Below are 26,987 nucleotides of genomic sequence, written 5' to 3' on the forward strand. Positions count from 1 at the left end.
CCATTTGATCAGTCTTAATAATCATCATTTATAAGAATGCCAGACCTTGATTTCCCTCTCAAGCTACTGAGAATCCTTAAGTATACTGAGATTTTTTTCTGTCTATACATTGCTTTGGGGTCCTGAGATATCTGTACAGTAAGTCATATTTTGATGTCTTGAAAAGCAGAAAACTAAGAGAGTAGAAATACTGTAATTTGTTGTAAAAAACAAAACAAAATGTAACATACTATAAGTAGGAAAAACTCAAGAGTTCCACTCTAGACATGCCATTGTCATTTGAAAGATGACAATGCTTTCTATACAGAAAATGTTAAGAAATCTACACACACCCAAACAAAAAACTAATAGAGCTAATAAACAAGTTCAATGTGGTTGTAGCATATAAGATCAATATACAAAAATCAATTGCATTTCTATTCACTACAAATAAACTACCCCAAAATTAAAGAAACAATTGCATTTACAATCGCATCAAAAAGAGTAAAATATAAAATACTAAGAAATAAGTTTAACAAAAGTGTAAGACTTCACTGAAAACTACGAAACATCATTAAAAGACAGTAAATGGAAATACGTCCTATGTTCATGGGTTGGAAGATTCACTATTGTTAAGATGTCAATAGTCCCCAAATTGATCTACAGATTCAACACAATTACTATTAATATCCCAATGGCCTCTCTTTGGTAGAAACTGACAAGCTTATTTTAAGATTCATAGGGAATTGAAAGGGACACAGAAGAGCCAAACCTTCTTTTTTTTTTTAAGGAATACTAACAGTCCAATCCAAAGTTTTATTTATATAAAAATCATTTCCTCAATGCATTAAGGGCACAGTCAGGCTAAAGAATAGCCTCGTTTCCATTAGTAGCCATGTCACAGTATACAGCAACAGTGATATTTATGGTGACCCTGACATTTTCTCTCAGAATATGAGCTAAGTCCTTTATATTTGGGAACTAAACAGCCCAGACTGGGACTTTTTCTAGAAACATTAAAACTCTACTCCAAAGGAGAAATGATGCCTCCATCTCCGGAAACTAAAAACTGTCAGTACATTTCAAATATTAATACTCCAGGTACAAACTTCCAGGAGGAAGGCACCACCCCCAGCCATCACCTTCCTCCCAGATATATGAGTATATATACACATGTGCATGCACGTGTTTTGTGTATGTATTAAAGACTGGTAACACGGTGGCTAAATCAGAGATTTTGGGCTATGTTAATCTTCTTTCAACTGCTTTTTCTAGTTTGTGTTTGGAATTTTAAGATTCATCTGAATATGGAACAAGCACAAAGCACACGTGTAAAGCTGAGTTTTAGGGGCTTTTTGTCAGTTTTAAGTCTCTAATATTTTATTTCCTCTTTCTTTGATCTTTCTCCTAAAAAACAAAGACCTACGTGACTGATTAATTAAGGTTTTAGTTCATCAAATTTCACTAGGGATTTTGCAAATTTTATAGGCAACTGTCTTGTAAGCTGGCCTGATGCAAAATGGCAGATGGGGCATGTCTGACCACAGAGAAAAGCCCAGTGAAAAGAGCAGATTGAAAACCAAAGGTGTTCATTTAAATCAATGTGATTTGGAAAAGTTGCTTTCTAAAAATATTCATTTTAGCAAATAGTGAGTTGAAATTTGTAATGGTTATTCAAAACTACACAATGAGTTTTAAAACCACAAGTGTAGTGAAGCTGCTCAGTCGTGTCTGACTCTTTGCAACCCCATGGACTATAGCCTACCAGGCTCCTCCGTCCATGGGATTTTCCAGGCAAGAGTACTGGAGTGGGTTGCCATTTCCTTCTCCAGGGGATCTTCCTGATCCAGGGATCAAACCCAGGTCTCCTGCATTGTACACAGACACTTTTACCGTCTGAGCCACCAGGGAAGTGGGCACATAATTATCTTGTCTGAAGCTCACTTTGAACTCAAATCTGATTTTTTTTAATATAATTTCAATCTTAAAACTGTAAAGCAATTGTTTTTCTCTATGCTTGAGCAGTTTTCCTGTCAGGTGGTAAACAAGCTAGGGCTTTTTAAAAAACTTCTTTACTGAAAATTAGCACCATAGTACATATTCATTGATGAAAATATGATAAATACAGCAGAGTTCAAAGAAAAATAATCATCCATGATCTTGCCAAGCTGTCCATGAAAAAGCTGCTCATCTGAGTTATTTATTTCCAGCCTGGGCTTCCCTGGTGGCTCAGATGGTAAAGAATGTGCCTGCAATGTGGGAGACCTGGGTTCAATCCCTGGGTTGGGAAGATCCCCTGGAGGAGAGCACTACAACCCACTCCAGTATTCTTGCCTAGAGAACTCCCATGGAGAGAGGAGCCTGGCAGGCTACAGTCCACAGGGTCACAAAGAGTTGGACATGACTGAGTGACTAAGCACATTTCCAGCCTAACACACACACACACACACACACACACACACACACACATACTTATGCCACCTACCCAGACACATTCACATATACACAGTAATAAGATCAGCCTAGCCACACTACCTTATATAATCCATTTGCTGGTACATGGTAACATGTTGTAGACATATCTTTAGATAGTCTTAGTTAACGTCTTTTTAATGGCTCCATTGTGTTCCACCATATTGTTGGATATTTAAATTATTTCTCATTCTTTGCTATCACAGTGACTGCTTCAGTATACATTTATATATTTCACATTCATATGTTTATATATTTAATATTCACAGAAGAGCCAAACATTCTTAAAAATAGAAAAACACAAAGTTGGAAAACTCACACTTGATTATGATGATAATCAAGACTGTGAGGTACTTACATAGGAAAAGTAGGTTAATGGAAACAACAGATGGTCTAAAAATAGACCTATACATTAGTGGGCAATTTATTTTTGACAAGGGTACCATGACAATTTAACAGTGAAAGGCTATTCTTTTCAAAAATGGTACTGGGGCAGCTAACTGAATAGTCAAAAAGATATCCAGCTGCATGTCTCAAATTGGACATGGAAAAAGAAATGGACTCCTACCTCACTCCACATACAAAAATTAACTGAAGATGGATCAAAGAACTAAACATTAAGAGAAATAACTATAAAATACTCAGAAGAAAACATAGAAATCTTCATTACCTAGGATTAAGTAAAGGTTTCTTACATATGATACAAATAGTACAAGCAACAACAAAAAAAGTAAACCAACACTACCAAGAAAGTAAAAAGACAAACCAGAAAATGAAAGAAAATATTTGACAATTATATACATATAATAATAAGTAATTCATATCCAGAAGACATAAATAACTCTTATTCAACATTAATAAAACAAATAACTCAATTAAAAACAGGCAAATAATCTGAAGAGACATTTCTCCAAAGAGGAAACAAAGGGTGAATAAGCACAGGAAACAACGCTCAACATCATTCATGTTTGAGTAACGCAGATCAAAACCACCATGAGATACCACTTCACACCCACCAGCCTATAATCAAAGAGACAGATAATACCAATTATAGAAAATGGAACCTGTATACATTGCTGATAGGAATGCAGCTGCTGTGGGAAACAGTCTGGCAGCTCTCTTAAAAACAGAATTACTGTTAAAAATAGAACTATATAGGCACGCAATTCCACTTCTAGGTATATACCCAAGACAACTGAGAACATGTCTACAGTAAAACTTTTACATGATCGCTTATAGCAGCAGCATTATTCACAGTAGCCTCAAAGCGGCAATAACCCAAATATGCATCAACTGATGAATGCACAAACAAAACGTGGTCTGTCCATTGGAGGAACTATTATTTGGTGATAAAAAGGAATGAAGTATTGACATGTGCTTCAACAAGGATAAATCTTGAAAACATTATGCTAAGTAAAAGAAATCAATCACAAAAGACCATATATTACATGAATCCCTTTATATAAATTATCCAAATAGGCAAACCCACACAGACTGAAAACAGATTGATGGTTGCCAGAGGGTAGGGTAGGGGATAATGGGAAGCAATTGCTACTGGGTGTCAGGTTTATTCTAGGGGTAATAATGTTCTGAAATTAGACAAAGGTGACAGCTGCATAATTCTGTGTAAATACTAAAACCTATAGCATGTCCACCTTAAAAGGTTGACTTTTATGGCACATAAGTTATATGTCAACAATAACTACTCATACACACACACATATGGCATATTTGAATTTCTCTATGTCAAAATTCCTTAGAAGTAGAATAAAGGTTTCTTAGAATGGCTAATTCTTAAGAATTTTTAGTATAAAATTTAATCTTAAAGCCAATAAAATTAGTTATTTCAAAAACAATGTACAGAAGTCTCATGAATATTTTCACTCTCAGAATTTGCTAGCAGTCTACAAATCAGTTGAGAGTGGTACAGAAAACAGTGATACTTAAAGAATTTTACTGCCTAATACAGAGACTACAAAAATGTAAGCAAACCATTCTCTTTCAAATGAAACACCTGAAACACTACTTACCAAGTACACTGCTCTTTGAAAGAAAGTTGTGGTCTCTAGGATTTTGTGCATTGTAATGGTTTCCAACTCATCAGGGTCTAGCTGCTCCTTTTCAAAGGGCATTCCATTGAATAGGACAACAGGCAGTGGACCAACTCCAGTCTGCTCATAGTAACTTCTTGCTTCCTGAAACACATGGGACCACAAATAGTATATTTTTGTCATTCCTGAGAAAAATGGAACAAGCGTATTTTTCACACTTACATGTTCTAACAAGAAAAAGAAAATCAACAGAAATACAGAATCCAAGAAATAACTATAGGAAAATTCTTTTAAAAATATATGAAAAACATAACAAAACATTGTAAATCACCTATATTCCAATAAAAATTAATTTAAATATATATATACAAAGAACATCATAGTTAATATCCTACTAGGTAAATTTGAGTTTAAATTACTGAGTTTTAATAAAACCACAAAACCTTATAAATCAAGAAGTGGTTGAAGGTGGGGATGAGGGTAATTTTAAGCAGCCCAGGCTAACAGATCTGAATTATTATACTACAGCCCAAACTACACAACAGACCTTTCTGCAATGATGGAGATATTCTATCTTCACTGTTCAATGCAGTAGCCACTAGCCACATGTAGCTATTAAGCATAGGAAACTAATTAATTTCCATTTTAAAAGCCCATGTGGCCAGAGACTCCCATAATGGGTGGCACTACTGTAGACTGTCATAAATTATTAGTGCTCCTGGGCAGATAACCTGAGATGAAATATTTACATCCAATTCTAAATTTAAAAGGGTCCATATCACTAAAAAAGAAATTACACCTACAGAAACCAACACAAGGCTGGTGAAAAGACAGTGCTCAAAAAATCACTCTATAATGTACTAAGCTCAATCTTTTTTTTCTTCTCAAGGACAGAAGTTCTTTGGCAGGTAAATACCAGGTGAACAAATGTATCTGAGACTTTTCTGACAATCAATATAGGTACATTCCTCCAGATACCAACCACAGACTCAAGACTAAGTTTTTAGAGTAAAAACTATGTTATTACCCAAGACATAAAAAGTTCATAAGACATTCTTGTTAAACATCTTATAACTGATATTTTCTGAAAATAGCAGAAATTTAAAGTATATCACCTTTTTTAGATAGCACGAATAGAAAAATGTGGTAACTAATACCAGTCATAAGCTTAGTTTCAGATCTAGCCACAGTGGTAAATGATACTACAGACTTCTATGATGGACTATAATAGGCACAGTGAGAAAGACTGTGATCTCACCATTTCTCTATACCATTTCTCTATACCATTCTAGGTTGATCTCTGCCATTTCTCTATACCATTGTTAAAATTTTTCAAATGTATACCCCCAAAACTTACATTAATTCTGTTCTTTGACATCTCACCTATTTCAAAGAAGTTCCTAGATACCCAATTTTAATACACTTTGAGCTCTGAAAATTTAGAGACGGATTCCCCAAGAAAACAAAACAAAACCCACATTATAACTCTCAGTGACAATAGGAAATAAGTAACATTGGCTTTCCCTGAAAGTGGTAACTGAGTAAAAGTCAAGAGTGGGAGGGAGATGTTTTGACTTTCCATTTTCACAACCTGCAAAAAGATTATCAGACTAAATAACAGAATGCAGGCCAATAATACGAGTCACACTTAAAACTTTTATGTGAGAATGTCTAGAAACTGATCACTAAAAATGCTAATTATACATAATTTTGAAACACTGATTACAGACAAAGTCACAAATGAGTCATTCATAAAAGATAACTGAGATTAATAAAGACTCAGAGTTAATATGTCAATGGTAAAATGTTGGCATAATAATTTAGAACTTTTCTTACTTTGGCTTTAAAAGATACAAATATGCACCTATCAGACTATATGCTCTTCAGTTCAAAAGATCTACTTTAATTGTACTCCCTAGTTTTAGAAACAATTACTTCTTTCAGATATCAAACATAGAAGAAAACAAGGCTTCATATTTATAACATAAGACCCAGATATTTGTAAGTATAATAACATTTGCCAATTATACTCATTTCTTCCTTAAAAAACATGCACTTACTCCTTCTTTTCAAAAAAATCTATTTTCCTTGGGCTTTTTCATATGAAGGGTACATGTCCTGCAAAAATCTTAAAAAATTAAAAAATCTTATTGATCATTAGATTCTTCGGATTTCTGGGAATCACACAATAACCTTCTCTTGAAAGTATGCGATTACTTAGCTAGGAAATTACGACCTGTTTATATGAGAAGGCCCACTAACCAATACAGATGAGGCAAATGGCCAAATGGGAGAAACGACTGAGGAGCTCTCACTTGATTCTTCAGCAAAATCAAGATTTTAGTGCATAAAAGAAAACATGAAAATACCATTTTCTGTGAACCTTATTTAGGGAAAGTTAGATACGGATTGGGCTTCCCTGGTAGCTCAGACAGTAAAGAATCTGCTGTAATGCAGGAAACCTGGGTTCGATCCCTGGGTCAGGAAGATCCCTTGGAGAAGGGAATGGCTACCCACTCCAGTATTCTTGTCTGGAAAATCCTATGCACAGAGGAGCCTGGCAGGCTATAGGCCAAAAAGAGCTGGACACAAGTGAAGCAACTTAGCACATACGCATGCAGATACAGATTATACACTTATTTAGATGAAACTGTTTTATAAATGTAAAGAGCTAAATGTTAAATTCTTAATGATATCTATCTCTTTTATTGATCAATTTCTTTATCAATAGACGTAAAAGAATGATCACCTCAAATTTATTGCAGTGGACACTGCTTTTTGAAACATTTTTCACACATATACACAAAGCCAATATTGGTTGTGAGAGAGTTTCTTCATTTTTCAATCAATGTATAACCTGCTAAATGAAATCAGAACTTTAGATTTAATATATTTTTCTTCAGAAGTAGGTATTTCTTTAATAGTGCTTGCTAATCATGCACTATATGGAAGAAACATGACAGCAAAATAGTATGCTATTTTCTTATTTTTTATCTATGTATTTATATTAGCTATCACTGAAAGCCTGTATTTCAAGAGTGAATTATTCATTTGAATATAAATGAAAATTCAAAAAGATGCAATAACTGATTATCTGTTGCACAGGATAAATTGATCATAAGAGGTAAATTTTAGAATGTTATCATTTCTTTTAATGTAACAATTATGTTTCAAGCATTGTTTTAGCAGTCTATTAACATATGCCTTTTCAAGTTTAAAAAGGCAAGTTGGGAGGCTTTAGTATACAGGACAGGTATTATGGTACTAGTAATCCATGGCCTAGAAGCTTAATACTCCTTCTCACATTATTATGCTTTAAAACCATTAATGTTATAGAATATGTCCTTAATCTCTAATACATCCAACTCTGCATATATATCATTAAAGAATATGTTATCAATAAGATATATTATAAATATTAAAATAACACCCTTTCCTCTAATTTGTCCACTGTATTCAATGTTTTCAAGCAATTCCTTTTGATATAGCAATCACCCACAATAAAAAAGGCAACACATACTTTTTCTTCAACAGAATGATAGAAAATCAAAGTTAAACATTTTCCAAATGTGAAATATGAGAAAATTCCATTAATTTCCTCAAATATTCTCAAAGTGGCCCTTCTTTCCTTTTATTTCACTTTTTCTTTTTCTACAGAGTACTACTCATGTTGGTTGTGAAAGTGTGAAAAAAATCACCAGCACGTGCCCATATCAATATTATTTATTAAAAAAATAAAAGGAAAGTGACTGAACAAAAGGTTGCAATACAATAATGGATACATGTTCACTCTAAACTGAGTAGACCTCATGACCAGCTTCAACTTCAAACCCAACTGGATATTCCTTAAACCAGGGAGGTTTAACACTGAGGCAGGAGTGATGTGGGGGCTTCCCAGGTGGCTCAGCTGTATAGAATCCACCTGCCAATACAGGAGATGCAGGAGATGTGGGCTCGATCCCTAGGTCAGGAGGATCCCCTGGAGGAGGAAATGAAACTCCACTCCAGTATTCTTGCCAGGATAACCCCATGGATAGAGGAGCCTGGCGGGCTACAGTCCATGGGGTGGCAAAGAGTTGGACACAAGTAAGTGACTGAGCAAGCACACAAAGGAGTTACATCAGTTTCACGGCTGAATAAGAAATCCCTCACTAGTGCCTCCCTCACAGAAAAGCAATGATTTGGCATCCATCCACAGGCAAAAGTGTCTTTGTGGGACCTCTGGAATCCAGCACCAAATGCCAAGTGGCCCGGGAGAAGTGTTGCCCACCCATGCAGCAGGTAACAGGCAGACGGACTTTGACAATGGCTGTGGCCTCTGCACTGGCCTCTGAGCTGGCTCCAGGGAATTCCTGGGAACAACTATCTTAAGCAATCACCCATGGATAAGATGCCAAAGAAAGTCTAGGTTTCCAGCAGAGACGTTCCAGGACTTTGTCCATTGGACACACTAGCAAGACTAAGAGAAACAGTCTGACTTTATTCATATCACTCTCCTCCCAAGTCAGCACAGCTTAGGGACACAAGAGACCTTCTGAGCCTACGATCTCTTCTACAGGGGAAGTAAGAGCAAAGGATCAGCACTCAGCTTCCCCAGCTATGTGAGATGCTGGCAAAGAGGCTCATGCTGTTCTGCCCCATCCAGAATACAGAATTGTGAGCAGCTTCACCAAGTGGGAAGAAGCTGGGAGAGCAGCAGACAGTGCTCTTCGGGCATTTAAGGAAGGCAGATCCTACTTACTGCATCAAGAAGCCCACCCAAGAGCCACCCAGGACATCTCTTTCACAGATCCCCCCCAGATGGCTCATGGGCACCCTACAGTGCTCTACACACCTTTTCCCACATAAACCTGCACACAGTGGCTGGCTCCCAGTGTACAATCCTGATAACGGCAGCAAGAGTGAACTTCGCCAATGGCTAATGAGGACATACAGAAAGTCCAATCCGTGGGCCAGAAACAGACAAAAATTTGAGCTGTAGTGCCACTTTGGGAAAAACAAAAAACAGGGGCCTGTCAGCACCCAGCCTGGCTGCTGCTGCTGCTGCTAAGTTGCTTCAGTCGTGTCCGACTCTGTGCAACCCCATAGACGGCAGTCCACCAGGCTCCCCTGTCCCGGGGCACTATAGAATCAAGAGGAGTTAAACAAGCTTCAGAAATCTGCACAAAACGGTACAATAGCATGGAGTAGGTATACCCACAGATGTTCTGAGAAAGCCTCAGAATTCCTAATATGGCTGGAATGAAAGGTATTTTTCTCCCAAAGCAGAGAGCAAAGACTGGGAGAAGTGACTGCTACCAGTCACTTCTGATAACAACATAAAAATGCAATGAATATGAAAAGTATTCAAGAAACTATAACATTACCTAAGGATCACAGTAATCGTCCAGTAGCCAATCTTGAAAACATGGAAATCTGCAATTTACACAATAAGGAATTCAAAACAGCTGTTATAGGGAAACTCAATGAGCTACAAGACACAGAAAGACAATTCAGTAAAATCAAGAAAACAATACACAAACAAAATTAGAATTTTAACAAAGAGAGAGAGAGCATAAAAAAGAACCAAACAGAAATTCTGGAGCTGAAGGATATAATGAATGAAATAAAAAAACAATACAACATTAACATCAGAGTGAAATCAAGTAAAAGAAAAAAAATCTACAAGTTAAAAGACAGAAACTTTGCAATTATCCAGTCAGAGGGCATCAAAGAAAAAAGAAATTAAAGAAATTTAACTCTACAAATGACAAGAATATTCAGATGAAGCATGAGAGAGCCCTCAACCATGAATTTTGTAGCAATGACCTCCACGCTCAAAGAGAACATAGAGTCGCTTGAATTCCCCTCTAAAGATGATGCAGTTCACACATGAAACTCCATCTTTCTGTTTTTCAGTATAAAGAATATGCTGACGAAAAGCAAAAAAAAAAAGACAAGAGTTTTAAAAGTAACTAAGGCTATAATAATTTGCTATTAAATATACATGGTAAAGAATCTGCCTGCAATGCAGCAGACCTGGGTTCGATCCCTGGGTTGGGAAGATCCCCTGGAGGAAGGCAGGGCAACCCACTCCAGTATTCTTGCCTGGAGAACCCCCATGGACAGAGGAGCCTGGCGGGCTACAGTCCATGGAGTCGCAAAGAGTCAAATACGACTGAGCGACCAAGCACAGCACAGCACATACAATATAGAATTAAACTGCGATGTCCAAAATAAAAAGGAGGAGGGAATAAAAAAGTAGTTTTATAAGTGATTAAAGTTAAAGCATCAAAATAAAAGAGACTGTTAATATCTACAAAATATTTCATGTAAGACTTGTAGTAACCACAAAACAAAAATCTACAGTAGGTTCACAAATGATAAAGAGAAAGTAACCAAAGCATACCATTACGGAAAATCATCAGTTCACAAAGGGAGGCAGCAAGAGAGGAAGAAAAAAATAGGAAATACAAATTAGCCTCAAATAACTAATGAAATGGTATTAATGTCCCTTACCTATCAATAATCACTCTTTCACTGTATTAAATTCTCCAATCAAAAGGTACAGAATGGCTGGATAGATTAAAAAATAAGACCCAACTGTATAAGCCTACAATTCTTTGCAGCTTTAAGAACACAAAAAAACTCAAAAGTGAAAGAAAGGATAAAAAAGATACACAATTCAAGTGGAAACCAGAAGAGAGCAGAGGTAGCTATAGTAGTGTTCAGTTGTCTTAACTTTGTTTGAAACAATTTTAATAGACCATATTGTGACAGCTGTCCCATCATCAAGGATTTTTTTTAAAAACTTATCAATATTGGTGAGTTTTTACATAGCCACTTTAATATTGAAGATGGGAGGAAAAAAGCAACCTTCCTGATGTAATTATGCTTTATTCAGAAAGGTAAAAACACAACTCAAAAGAAGATTTGTGCAGTGTATGAAGAATGTGGAATGTGCTATGACTGTGTCAACAGTGGTTTGCAAAATTTTGTGCTGGAGATTTCTCACCAGACAATTCTCCACAGTTGGGTAGACCAGTTGAAGCTGACAGCAATCAAATCAAGACATGAACTGAAAAAGGGAAATAGCTGACATACTAAAAATATCCAAATCAAGCATTGAAAATCATTCTGCACCAGCTTGGTTACATTAATTGCTCTGATGTTTGGGTTCTACACAAGGGAATAAAACATTCTTGACTATATTTCTGCATGCGATTCTCTACTTGTAATGAAAACATTCCGCTTTTAAAACAAATTGTGACAGGTGATGAAAAGTGGATACTGTACAATAATGTGGGATGGAAGAGATCATGGAACCACCACCAACCACACCAACGGCCAGTCTTCATCCAAAAAAGGTGATATTGTATACGATGGGATTAGAAGGGAGTCTTCTATTATGAGCTCCTTCCAGCAAACCAAATGATTAATTCCAACAAGTACTATTCCTAATTAGACCAACTGAAAGTAGCACTCAACAAAAAGCATCCAAAATTAGTCAAGAGAAAATGCATAATCTTCCACTAGGATAATGCAAGGCCACAAGTTTCTTTAATGACCAGGCAAAAACTATGATAGTTTGACTGGGAAGTTCTGGTTCATCTGCTGTATTCTCCAGACATTGCACCTTTGGATTTCCATTTATTTCAGTCTTTACAAAATTCTCTTAATGAAAAAAGTTTCCATTTCCTGAAAGGCTATAAAAGGCACCTGGAACAGTTCTTTGCTCAAAACGATGAAAAGTTTTGGGAAGATGGAATTATGAAGTTGCCTGGAAAATGGCAGAAGGTAGTGGAACAAAATGGTGAATATGCTGTTCAATCAAGTTTTTGGTGAAAATGAAAACATGGTTTTTATTTTTACTTAAAAACCAAAGGAACTTTCTGGCCAGCCCAAAACTATTACTATTTGCAAATGACATGATTTTATGTGTAAAAAACTGGAAAGATTGCACTAAAAAATTATGAGAAATAATAAACAAATGCAGTAAAACTATAAGATACAAAATCAACATATAAAATATGTTGCATTTCTATACGCTAAGCACAAAGAGAAATTAACGTTCAACCAGGTGGGTGAGAGATCTGTAGCACACTGAAACCTGTGAGGTTGTTGAAAAAACTGAAGAGGACACAAACAAGTGGAAAGATATTTCATGCTCACAGATTGGAAAAATTAACATTGTTAAAACATTCGTGTTACCTAAGGCAATTTATATTACAGATGCAATGCAGTCCCTATTGAAATCTCAAGAACATTTTTCATAGAAATAGAACAAAAATTCTGAATTTATCCAGAACTATAAAAGACCCTGAATAGCCAAAACAATCCTGAGAAAAACAACAAAGCTGGAGGTATCATACTTCTTAACTTCCAATTATGTTACAAAGCCATAGTAATCCAAACAGCATGGCACTGGCAGGAAAACAGATACATAGATCAATGGAACAAGAAATAACAGCCCAGAAACAAAACCAAATATATAGGGACAATTTATGACAAAGGGGCAAAGAACATACAATGGAGCAATGATAGTTTCTTCAACAAATGGTGTTGGGAAAAATGGACAGCCACATGCAAAAAAAAAGAAAGAAAGAAACTAGACCACTGTCTCACACCATATACAAAAATTAACTCAAAATCAATCAAAAACTTTAATGTAAAACCTGAAACCACAAAACTCCAAGAAAAAAGAAAGGCAATATGCTCATTAACATTGGTCTTAGCAATATTTTTCTAGATATGCCTACTCAGGCAAGGAAAACAGAAGTAAAAATAAACAAATGGAATTATATCAAACAAAAAAAGCTGCACAGCAAAAAAAAAAAATCACTAAAATGAAAAAACAATCTACAAAATGAGAGATATTTGCAAATAATATCCAATGAGATTAATATGCAAAATATATATAAAGATCTCAAACAACTCAAAACACCACCACCAACAACAAAAACAACCTGATTAAAAAATGAGCAGAGACCTGAATAGACATTTTTCCAAAGACATACAGATGGCCAATAGGCACATGAAAAGATGTTCAATATCACTAACCATCATGGAACACAAATCAAAACCACAGTGAGCTATCACCTCACACTTGCCAAAATGACTACTGTAAAAAAGACAGACAACAACAAATGCTGGTAAGTATGTGAGATGGTTGGATGGCATCACTGACTCAATGGAGATGAGTTTGGGTAAACTCCGGGAGTTGCTGATGGACAGGGATGCCTGGTGTGCTACAGTCCATGGGGTCACAAAGAGTTGGACATGACTGAGCAACTGAACTGAACTGATGTGGAGTAAAGGGAATCCTCTCGCACTGTCAGAATGTACACTGGTGCAGCCACTATGAAAAACAGTATGGAGATTCCTCATAAAAGTTAAGAACAGAACTACCATATGATTCAATAATTCCACTTCTGGTTATTTATCCAAAGAAAATGAAAATACTAAGCAAAAAAATATATGCACTTCTATGTTCATCATGACACTGTTTACAACAGCCAAGATACAGAAACAACCCAAGTGTCCATCAATAGATGAATGGATAAAGATATGAGATATACACACACATACTATAGACTGCTACTCAGCCATAAAGAGAAGATGAAATATTGCCATCTGTGACAACATGGATGGACCTTGAAGTTAATAAGCTAATCGAAATAAGTCAGATGGAAAAGGACAAATACCACAGGATTTCACTTATATGTGAAATATAAAAATCTAATAAACAAGCAAAACAAAATAAATGAACAAATCAAACAAAAACAAACATGTAACAAAGTAGTGGATACTGGAGGGGAAGAAATGACTAAATAGGATCAAGTGTATAGTGATGGATGGAAACTAAATTTTTGGTGAGCAAGTTGTAGGGGATACAGAAGTAGAAATAAAATGTACACAAGAAACTTATATAATGTTATAAATCAATGTTACCTTAACAAAATTATATTTAAGTTACATGAGAGGAAAGGAGGAAATGAAAATAAACTGAATGATGAGAAAAACAAAAAAGTGAAAGGCTAAAAACAACTGGTGCTGAATTGGGTGTACATAAGACTTGAGAGGGAAATTATAAAATCTAGGATTCTGTACTCATACAAAAGAGTAATTATAAACAATGCATTCATTATCAGTATTGTTTCTAATGAAATGATAGCTCAGATCTCCAAGCAGATGAATCAAATGTCTTGTCTTTCATTCAAAGAAATGAAAAAAGTTGGTAAATAAATATACTCTTATTGTTTTAAACTGTTTCAGAAATGTATTTTGATTCCTTGCCTTAACATTTATTTTCAATAAACTAACCACCATGTTACTGTTTGCAATAAAAGTCCTTCACTGTATTTACATGTCTCATTATTATCTTTAAATAAAGATTTTAAAATATTTCCCTACATTTTTATTATCAGACTTTGCCATTCTGTTTATTACATTTCTTACTGCATTTCCACCTTTAGCCTAAACAATTAAATACATGACACACATTAGGCTATACATCATACCCTGACAAGCATATATCATATACTTCCAACAGCTTTTATCTGGAACATACATCACGTAAGTACTACCACTGCATAATAAAGATAAATTATTTTTCAATTTAATATTTAATAGACCAGCTAAAGATCAGTGATACCTTCACAAAATTGAAAATAAACTATATTTGCAAAGATAAAAAGAGATCTGGCTTCTAAAATTTTAAACGCTAAGTATCTAAATATTTCACCACCACCACCTATATTAATAGAAATCCTGATAGCTCAATTGGTAAACAATCCGCCTGCAATGCAGGAGATCCTGGTTTGATTCCTGGGTCGGGAAGATCCGCTGGAGAAGGGATAGGCTACCCACTCCAGTATTCTTGGGCTTCCCTGGTGGCTCAGCTGGTAAAGAATCCACCTGCAATGCAGGAGACCTGGGTTCAATCCCTGGGTTGGGAAGACACCCTGGAGAAGGGAAAGGCTGCCCATTCCAGTATTCTGGCCTGGAGAATTCCATGGACTGTCTAGTCCATGGGGTCGCAAAGACTCAGACATGACTAAATGACTTTCTCTTTCAATAATAAGGGGAGGTAAGGAAAGCATAGTGTTGCAGTCAGATGAGAAACACCAGAGAACGTTTACCTTTCGATTCTGATCATAAGCAGAGTCAATTCCCAAAATGCTATTCACTTCCACATATGGATATTTCTTCTCCAGGACAGTGACCACATGTTCAACTTTCACTCTTTCTCCAGTCCTTACTTTGTTATACATCTAAAGAAAGAAAACCAAGTAACCAACTACACTTTCAAATCCAAATTTCAGAGTACTTATTACAAAAGATTTCAGAATGCAGAGGAAAAAGAAAAACAATAGCTATTTCTCTTAAAGGGCCAATGGGACATATTAGCAATTCTCCCTTTTCTGTATACTTCCTTAAGCCTTCTTATGTTAGAAACTATATATTCGTAAAATAACTCAGTCAGTTCATACTCACATTAAAAGTCCAAAATGCAAAAATCTGTTAATATTTTTAAAATCTGAATACTTATAAGTAATCCTTGAGGTAAGAATTCATGTCCATGATGTTTAAGGGGGAAAGAGTTTCAAAATATGTATGGCATAATCCCTGTTTGTAAAAGGCAGACATAAAGCAAACAACAAAACTGTGTCTGTGCATACACAGTTAAGCATAGGAAGGATATACTAAGCAAGCTTTTAATAGTGGCTACCCTTAGGGAGCAGAATTAAGGAGAGGAGAGGAGAGATTTTTAACTGACATGTCAATACTGTTTTTAAAAAATTTTAATAACAAACATAATTTTTTTCCTTTTGTGACTAAAAAGAAAATTCATTATCCTTTCCCTCATACACACAGCTATGTGGGGAAAAAACTTTAAAAAGCAGACTTTAAACCCCTTATCCTCAGTAACTTCACATGAACCTATTTCATTCTCCCCAGCCTACTGCTAATCATGGGTCCACTCTTATTTCTTACAGAGGTCACAGCAACAGCTCATCAACTAGTGCCACTTTCTCCACCCTTCATCAGATCCATTCCATATATGCATCACAATGAGGTTTTTCAGTTGGACTGGAGTTTAACTCTAGACCTGGATACCTGTTACCCAGCCTAATGGGCTCAATGACTAGGTTCCCTTCTTCACTCTGCACTCACAATATTCCGTTCAAGTCATGCTAACAACTTGGAGTCACTACCTCTGATCTGCAGTCACTGTTCACTGACTCCTGTTTGTTCACCTATGCAGAGCTGAGACAACTTTACACTCCCCCAAAACACCTGTGGCCATCCCGAGTGGAGTGAGGTCCTCATGCTGCTGTAGCCAGTGGTGCTACACAGAACCAGATCATCTCTATGGAGGTGTCCCCCAATAGATCATAAGGTGTCGGAGGGTGGGGGAAAGCTTACTCTTCTTTGTAAAGGGTGTATCTTTAATAAAGGTTGGCCAAATAAATAAAGGAACACATCAATTAATAAAAGAAAAAGCCCCTGACTGAATCTCTAAACAATCAACAAAACAAGCATAATAAACAGCAGGCTGCCACCATGATTACAATAGGTAAAACAGAAGTGGTGAAAATCAACTGCTTTAAAGTAGCTTTTAAATAATTAACACTAATCTGTAAACAAAACAACTACTACTTATAAACTTTTAATACTCAAAAATAGAAAGAAAAAAAAACAAGGGGAGTTCTCTGTTTGAACTTGAGCAAGTCTCACAAAATACATATATATAATTCAGAACATTTGAGAGTTTCCAGTTAAAAATAGAGAAAACAAATAATAAGAATTTTATGACTTGAATATTAAATGGATTCCTAATGAAAATATCATGATGGTCTTAAAAGGAAAAAGAGTAAAGTTTTTTAAACAAGCAGAGAACATCACAGTTACCAAAAGGCATTAATCAGTGATTTCAAATTACCAAAAGGCAGAAGACTAAGATACATTAACGTATTTAGTATCTAAGGAATTAGTATCTAAGGAATCTTAGCTGAAATCTCAACAATCTATTATTAACATTAGTGTAAAAATAAAGGCAACTCCTAACATATAAAATGCATAAAGTTTGTGAATAATTTACCTTGTTCTCTTTCCAGAAATATAGAACCCCCTTACCACATACTGTTTCTGAAAGTAAGTTAGATTTTTAGAAATTATTCACCATTTTGAACAAAAACATACATGTGTCAGAATTTGGAAGGCATGATAATCATCCACTTCTTGTGCAACATAGTTATATGCTCTCAGAATAGCCACTCCAGCATCTTGCATCCCATCAACATCTTCAGAGTCGTTAACCACAAAGATTAAACCAAGTCTGGGGGAAGAAAGGGATGAGCAAAAAGAAGCAAATGAAACATCTCAAAGAATGCAACCAGTCAAAAAAGGAAAGGCATCGTCTTACAAAACACAGTTCACATCATTCTCTAACATGGTTGGCAACGGCATTCATCACTTAAGAATAAAAAAAGCAAGTTCCCAAAGGTGGCTTAGACTATAACTATTGAAGCAAATTGTTTCAAGATCATGAAATGAGACCGTCACTGACATATCAGGTATTGCTATAGTTTTAGATGGAGATTTCGTTCTGTTTTTAAATCAAAATTAGGAGAAGTGAAAATTCTCAGAATGTGAAAACATACATGGGTGGGGTGGATTTTGAGATTTCACCCCGGCAATATGAGCATCATAGGCAAGTGGAAAGCATTAAAATTTTTACTACTGTCCTTAAGTAAAGAGCTATACCCAAAGTTAATTACATTTTAAAACTTAAAGGAACAAACCACAAAGAGACACCATTACACATTTACAGACTAGCCAAAAAAATTTGCAATGGCGTTTATAGAGGCCATTCCATCTCAGAGCAAAAGCAACGAAGAAGGGCCAGTCTTTAACTAAAATGGATCACAGACATAAATGTAAAACACAAAATTATAAAACTCATAGAAAATAACAGAGGATAAAATTAGGTGATCCTGGGTTTAGCAATAACTTCTTGGGTCTAACCCCAAAAGCATGACCCACAACAAAAAGAACTGGGTATGCTGGACTCCACTTAAATTAAAAATTTCTGTTCTGCAAAAGAAATTGCTAAGAGACTGAAGACAAGCCACAGACTAGCTGAAAGTCTGTGCAGAACACATATCTGATAAAGGACTGATATGCAGAATATGCTAAGAGCTCTTAAAACTAATAATTAAAAAAAAGTTAAACTGGGCAAAAGATCTGAACAAGCACCTCACCAAACAAGACATACAGTCAGCAAAAAAGCATATTACAACATGTTCAAGGACTTCCGTGGTGGCCCAGCAGTTAAGAATTAACCTGTCAATGCAGGGGACACAGGTTTGATCCCTGGTCAGGGAAGATCCCACATGCCACAGGACAACTAAGCCCTTGCACCATAGCTGCTGAGACCATGCTCTAGAGCCCACATTCCACAGAGAGACAACCCAGCGCACTGAGAAACCCACACACCACAACCAGAAAGTAGCCCCCATTTGCCACAACTAAAGAGAGACAGGCTGCAGCAACAACCCAGTGCAGCCAAAAATAAATAAATAAAAATTTTTAAAAAGAATTTTTTAAAAAAAGACGCTCAAAATCACTGTCATTAGGGAATTTCACATGAAAACCGTAATGAGATACCACCACACACCTATGAGAATAGGTAAAATCCAAAACACAAAATTCTGGAAAGGATGTGGAGCAATAGGAAACCTCATTTGTTGCTGGTGAGAATGTGAAATGATACGACCACTTCAAACATAGTGTGGCAGTTTCTCAAAACACTAAACACACTTTTACCGTGAGATAAAGCAAGCACACTTAGTATTTACTCAAATGCGCTGAAAACTTATATCCATACAAAAACCTGCATACAAATACTTGTAGCAGTTTTACTCATAACTGCCCTAACCTGGAAACAACAAAGATGTTTGCTAACATGTAAATGGATTGAAAAACTATAGGACATCCATATAATGGAATATTACTCAGTGATAAAAAAGAAATGAGGTATCAAGTCACAAAAAGGCATGGACAAAACTTAAATGCATACTGTACTGCTAAGTGAAAGAAGCCAATCTGAAAATGTTATATACATTATGATTCGGGAAAAGACAAAAACTACAGAGACAGTAACAAGATCAGTTGTGGTCAGGGGCTGAGAGAGAGGTAGGGAGGAACGAACAGGTGACACATGAGAGATTTTTAGGGCAGTGAAACTAATCTATGATACAATTGCAAGATAATGGTGGAAACACGTCACTATACATTTGTCAAAATTCCCAAAATGTACAATACAAACAGTGAACCCGGATGCAAACAATGGACTTTCGTTAGTAAGAATGCAGCAATACCAGTTAATCAATCAACACTGCTCTAAAAAATACAAAGTCTATTAATTTTTTTTGAAGTACAGCTTAAACAGAAGAAAATATAAACATATTTCAAACATCATGCTCTCAGAATGTATGTGGAAAATTTGTGTATCCAAAGGTAAGGTGGTTGAGAGGGTTTGTTTTCAGATTTAAAATTGTCTTTGTTTTTTTTTAAATCTCTCTTATGACAGAAATCACATGAGTGAGCTCCAGGCAGGAATGACCTAAATATTATTTTTATGAAAATAAAAATAAGGGAGAGAACCTAATCATCTCCTCACAAAGTATCAAAACTTCCCTTTCCCAGGTATTCAATTTCTAAAAAGGGCATCAGAGTCGTTCTGTTAACTAAGTCCCAAAATTCAAAGTTCTTCCAGGCTCAGTCCCTCATCAAGGACCGGCCAGAAGGCTCTCAGATTCATTCTCTCCTCTCCTCATTGAACTGCCAACAACCCAGCCAGCACATCAACTCAACAAAGGAAAACAACTGCTGGTTTGCCTTTCCCCTAATTGTTCACAACATGCCTATGAGGTAAGTGCCTTCTTATCTACCCTTGCAATTCGAAGACCACATTCCCTGTTTCTGTCTCTCAATCCAATTCAGTAAATTTTTAACTAGTGCCTACTATGTGCTATGAGCCAGCTTCTTTTTGCTCTTATCAGTCAGCTCAGTTGCTCAGTCTTGTCTGACTCTTTGCAACCCCATGACTGCAGTACGCCAGGCCTCCCTGTCCATCACCAGCTCCCAGAGCTTACTCAAACTCATGTACATCGAGTCAGTGATGCCATCCAACTATCTCATCCTCTGACGTCCCCTTCTCCCGCCTTCAGTCTTTCCCAGCATCAGAGTCTTTAATGAGTCAGTTCTTCGCATCAAGTGGCCAAAGTATTGGAGTTTCAGCTTCAGTATCAGTCCTTCCAATGAATATTCAGGATTGATTTCCTTCAGGATGGACTGGATGGATCTCCTTGCTGTCCAAGGGACTCTCAAGAGTCTTCTCCAACACCTCAGTTCAAAAGCATCAATTCTTTGGTGCTCAGCTTTCTTTATAGTCCAACTCTCACATCCATACATGACTACTCTTATATTTCCCTTTTAATCAAACATAGCTCTGGCTGTAATCCACCACTGAGCCAGGTAGTATTCATGTTTACGTTAAAAATTTCATTAAACTCAAAACCTCTGCTTTTCCATCAATGAAAACCTACCTTTTTCTTCAAAGTCTACTTAAATCCAACTTTGCCATGAAACTTTTGTCCTTCCCAAATATCTGTCTATAGTGTTTTGTTTTCCTGAAATTCCAAAGAACTTATAACTAGTAAGGATATAACTTGGCACTTAATCAAGTATCTTACAGGAAGTAGGCACTGTATTTTTTCCAAGTGGGCACAAATGTGCCTTATATACCACTCACAGCACTTAGCTCAGTCCTGAGTATGGAACACACAATAACATTTGTTAACTGAAGAGCTCTTTTCTTCTTTATTTTCATGTTTTCTAAGAATTCAAATTTTATCAACTCATAAAATTATCAGATATTATTTAGAATATGAGTGAAAATACCTTAACTTTTATACGTAAAACCTTAAAACATTGTTCTTAAAAGGCACAGTGGAAACTCAGCCATTTACTCTGTTGGTAGATTTGGTAAAATCTATTTAGTGAAATAAATGTGTCTGTTTGCAGCTATAAAAAGCTGTGTCTACATTTAGTTCTGAGTCTAACAAAAGTTCTTGGCAAAGCTTCTTATCTCTGCCAAAAGTGGAGGTAGGCTTTGTGATGTGGACACTTATGTAGGAAAATTCCCTTCCATTGGAAAATAAACTGAGATCACATGCTATTTTTACATGGGCTGTTTACTAATAACTCAATGACAGTAAGATTCTATTCATTAAGAATCAAGTTCTCTACCCCAAAATACACTGGCTTCATACTGAGCTAAAGATAAAACTGTCATTAATGATCCCCACAATTAATTATCCTAAAGTTCAGTAGTACCAGATTTGCATTTAAGAATGACAAACAAAACCTCAACTAAATGTTATATTATCAAATCAACAATGATGTTACCTTAGTGGTATATGATTACTGAGGAACATCTCAGCTGTGTTAATCAACTCTGCAGTGCTCTCGTGAGCAGGATCAACTATGAAAACCTATAGGAAGAGGGAAAGGAAAACATGAAATGACACTTATTCAAATGTCACTGGGTCAGTAAAAATGTCTTAGTCTTTTTATTGGGTTGGCCATTTTTCTCCAGCTACTTTTGAACCTTATAAAAAAGAAATTATACAAATAGCAGTTACCCTCCCTCTATATTCAAAGAACATGGTACTCAAAGACTAAATGATTTTCTCGTGATCTTATGCTAACATGAAAACTACATCCAGATGCCTTTTCCTATTCTTCACTACTTAACAACATATATTTTATTAATTATTCCACTTTAGAAAACAGAGATTAGCTTCTTGGGTATTCATTTCAAAGGATAAAACCCAATTTTTAGACCACAATAATAGGTATCATGTATTAAGCTCTCATGATGTGCTTTAAAAAATAATAGCTATCTCATTTAATCAAGTAAAGTTCTCATTTAATAAATTATTTCATATGCCAAGAAAAAAAAAAAGAGACTGAAATTTTGACTAAGAAGGAAAAGAAGGGGTTTCAAGAGTGACGGAAGTACAGAAGATCGTTTCCCTGAAAAGTTCTGAGGAAGCCAACCTTGACCCTCACCTTCCCATCTCTTCAGGAGCTACATGAGGGAAGAGAAAGACATGAGACGGGGAAAGAGGGCCAACTAAGAACCTCCATCTCTCTAAAGCAGTGGAATAAGGATAAAAAGTAGGAGCTGGCAAAGATTTATTTAAAAGAATAAACTGAACTATCAAATTTTAGGGATTAAGCTATTCAAGAAAAACGGTAGATACATTTATCTTCTGAGTGAAAAAGGAAAGCTATCTTAAAGCTCAAGACAATCTAAACCTTCAGGTCAAAGATGAGGAGCATCCCTTATACACGGACATTTCACAGCCCTACAAACAATGAATACATTTCCAAACCCTTTCAGTTTGAACATAGGGCTAGAAAAAGCACATATTTAGTGGTGATAGTGGAGGCAGGAGCGAGGCAGAGAAGCGAGCAGTAAAGGAGAGAGTGAACGCTGCAGACATGACAGAAAAGGCAGCAGGCGGGGGAGAGACAGAGCCCGTGGGCCGGCAGCGAGGGGCCGCACTCACCACGTTGTGCAGGTTCTTCCGGATCTGCCGGATGACACCGGGAAAGGTGGGGCGGAGCAGCTCTTGCAGGCTAGAAGGCCACGAACTGTATCTGCTATCAACTTCCAGGTTGTTGATCCACTACAAAAAAAGATACAACGTGGTGTATATACTTTAGTTACCACCAGTGAAATTTGCAAAAATAACAGTAAGACTTTATTTCAAGAATAATCATGTAGGAAAAGACCATTTTCATAAATACAAAGATCAAGTAGAAAAATGAGTAACTAGGACTTCCCTGTGGTCCAGCGTAACGTCCCCAGTGCAGAGAGCACAGGGTTCGATCTCTGGTCCAGGAAGATCACACATGCTGTGAGCCGACTAAGCCTATGTGCCAGAACCGCTGCAGCCCAGCAGTATAGAGCCTGAGCCCCAACAAGAGAAACCACTGCAATGAGACGCCCACACACAGCAACTAGGAAGTAGCCCCTACTCTCCGTAACTAGAGAAAGACCACATGCCGCAATGAAGACTCAGCACAGCCAGAAATAAATCAATAAATAATTTTTTTTTTAAAAAGAGTAACTAAAACACAAGCCACGGAATATAAGGAGGTATTTGCAACTTACAAAATCAATAAAGGACTAGTGTCAAGAATATCTACAGAAATCTAACATATCAATTTAAAAAGGCAAGGAACATACGAGAAATAGAAATAAGTCAAAAATATGAATAAGGAATTTATAGAGGAAATTTAAAAGGGCAATTAACACAAGGAAGATACACACCTTCACTAGTAATCCAAGAAATATAAACTAAGCACATGTAATTTCACTCATATTGTCAGTATCCAAGAATAAGCAAAAATATGGAACAATGGGCATTTTCATCCAATTGTGAAGTCTGGAACAGTCACTTTAGAGAAAATGACCTAATAAAGATGAAACTTTTGTTACTACCCTACCACTAAGTACTGCAGCTCTAGGTATCTATCCCAAATATTAAATTCTCAAATGTACAAAGAGAGAGGTACAAAAGGGCCATAACAATACTGCTCGAAACAGTAAAAAATTAGAAACAACTAAATATTCATAAAAAATGAATGAATTAAATGGTACATAATATTTGTACAAAAGAGCAGGGTGGGAAAGTATGTGAATAATACTTTGTACATGTAAATAAAGAGTATTTCTGGAAGGATATACAATGAATTGATAAAGCCTGTTGCTTCTAGGAAGAAAAACTGGACAGCTCGGTGAAGAGTTTTCCAATACACACTCTTTTTTATGTCTTAAATTCCACACTGTGAATTTATAAAAGATATTTTTTAAAAATAAGAAAAATATAAAACATGATATTATAAACTAGACCTTCATGTATCAAGCAGATAAGTCTTGAAAAAATTGTTGAGTAACTCATTTTTTAAAAATTTGATGAAGGATATTGAGATATGGCATTTTTGAGAATTTTAAAAACATATGACAGGGAAGAAAATGATAAAATAAGTGACAGGAAGGGTACATGGCCCATTTCAAAAGATGAATTACCTGCAGGGAGGAGAGGGGTGGAACTAGGAAGAGATATAAAGAGGGCTTTGACTGAAACATTTTTTTCTCCAAGAAAACATGAAATGATTAAACTAACATTTAGTAAGTATGGCAATGAGTCCTATGATTATTAATTATGTCAATATCTTTACTCTGTAATGAAAAAAATTCTACAGAAAAACAAATCACATAACAGTATTCATCAACATAACAGTTATAACATCAAGTGAGAATTCAAGTAGGAAACATCTACATTCTGTATTACTCCCCTTTCCAAAAAATTTCCCTAAAATAAATGCAGGACAGACACCAAGAAAAAGGCCTGGAGAGCTAAAAGTGCAGGTGCATCTCTACCACTGTGTCCCTTTCACTACAACTGCCCGAGGCAGCTCTAATCCCTTTAGTCTCTTATATCTGAGGAGACAAAGGCCCAGAGACATCATACAGCAGATATTACTCTATATAAATCATTCAATATAAAATATCAAAGTCTTCTCTTAAAGAGGCTTGGTAGCTAAAATAATATTTTTAAACAAAATCACACAAGACTAGCATGCAACTAGAAAAACTAAACACTTTCCCAAGAGGTGCTCAGCTGATTCCTAAGGAGATATAAAATTTGAAAAATCACTGTCTTAACCACATTAAACCAAATGACTCAACTTTCTGGAGCATTTAAGAGCCTACTTTATTACATACACATATGCCATATAAGCAGTTGTTGCAAATCTTTGATGCCAATGAAAGAGATGACAGGAATAACTTATCTTTCATAGAAGACAAATGCGAAATCCATAATAAAATAATTGGCCAGATCACCCCCTGGACACTCACGGAATACCTACCGAAATAGCAGGGCTCCTGATGTCTACAGCATAGTCGGCCTCAGAGGGCTGTATATTCAGTTTCAAGACATTATGCAGAGAAAGGCCTTCTATTCCCAGTCTATGTAGACCCTCCATCACCCGAGCTTCATTCCTCAATATATCAAACAGACTGGGGGAAAAAAACGGTATTTAAGAAAACGGGCTCTAAAAAAAATTCTCACCATGAAAAATTACCAGTTCAAACTCAATGCCCCATCACACTAGTTGAGAAATCAAAAGAGGAGGTTCTTCCCTTGCTTCATTTTGTCCAAATATGCAGAATAAAGTAGGTAAGACTTGCTTCTTGGTTGATATTTATTTATACTCACCAATGTATACATTGTGTAGAGATTAACTACACACACACAATTTGAGGATGAAATAATCCTAAATCTGGATTTTACACTGTATGTTTTTAAAAACACTAAAGTAATCTCCCTGTGATATTTCTTATAACTGCACATGAATCTACAACTATCTGAAAATAATTTATTAACACCAAAAACTATACTAAATAATATGTGTTTCAATATCAGTATCAATTCCCACAAGGCCCACATACATATGATCACAGAAAAAGGTTTGGAGGAATTCACACCCAACTTAAACGGTTTGCAGGGTGCTGCTGCTGCTGCTGCTAAGTCACTTCAGTCGTGTCCGACTCTGTGCGACCCCATAGACGGCAGCCCACTAGGCTCCGCTGTCCCTGGGATTCTCCAGGCAAGAATACTGGAGTGGGTTGCCATTTCCTTCTCCAGTGCATGAAAGGGAAAAGTGAAAGTGAAGTTGCCCAGTCATGTCCGACTCTTAGCAACCCCATGGACTGTAGCCTACCAGGCTCCTCCATCCATGGGATTTTCCAGGCAAGAGTACTGGAGTGGGGTGCCATTGCCTTCTCTGTTTGCAGGGTAAGGAAGATTAAATAAGATAAAATGAAATGAAGACTTTACTGTTTAGTTCCTTTATCTCTGCATTATTGAAAAGTGTTTACAAAAAGCTAGTACACAGTTTGTAACAGTATGGAAAATTAAAAGTTTTTTTTAATATGAAATAAAAACAAGGCAGTCTTTTAATGTGTTCTTTATCAATTTTTTACTAGGTCTGAAAGCAGTATGTGGACATAAAAGCTTAATTAAATTAATGTGAAAAGTATCTTACTGTGGAAACTGCTTCTTCCGAAGCATTAACCAACCATAGCTTTTGTTTTCACTATTATAAAGCCTTAGTGTCAACTATGTCACTTTTAATTTCAAAGATAAAATCAGAATTCCACTTGTCTTCCACATCCACCCACCCCAAAATTCATGAGGACAATTTAGAGAAATTTAATCCTAAACCACATTTTAACAAAAAGATAGCTATTCAAATAATAGACACTTGGACCTTAAATGTCCGAGGTATCAGATGTACATGATGATAAAAAATGGCCAAGTATCACTCTGCCCCATCCCAGCCAGAATATGGACT

The 26,987-nt window shown here is 36.1% G+C and overlaps 1 protein-coding gene across 5 annotated transcripts in view; it reads right to left on the minus strand.

Moving 5' to 3' along the window:
• Positions 1-26,987, minus strand: part of UGGT1 (UDP-glucose glycoprotein glucosyltransferase 1) — a 112,875-nt gene that overhangs the window by 56,195 nt on the left and 29,693 nt on the right. For all 5 annotated transcript variants that reach the window (XM_081581066.1, XM_081581065.1, XM_081581064.1 and 2 more), the window contains exons 13-18: positions 25,500-25,650; positions 23,129-23,248; positions 21,960-22,045; positions 17,688-17,823; positions 15,623-15,754; positions 4,482-4,646 (exon numbers count right to left, since the gene is read on the minus strand). In XM_081581066.1, the coding sequence (XP_081437192.1) occupies positions 4,482-4,646; positions 15,623-15,754; positions 17,688-17,823; positions 21,960-22,045; positions 23,129-23,248; positions 25,500-25,650 (790 nt within the window). The remainder of the gene's footprint in view (positions 1-4,481; positions 4,647-15,622; positions 15,755-17,687; positions 17,824-21,959; positions 22,046-23,128; positions 23,249-25,499; positions 25,651-26,987) is intronic.

Source organism: Giraffa tippelskirchi, chromosome 3 (assembly GCF_054371585.1).
Source record: "Giraffa tippelskirchi isolate mGirTip1 chromosome 3, T2T-mGirTip1v1.2.pri, whole genome shotgun sequence".
Lineage (NCBI taxonomy): Eukaryota > Metazoa > Chordata > Mammalia > Artiodactyla > Giraffidae > Giraffa > Giraffa tippelskirchi.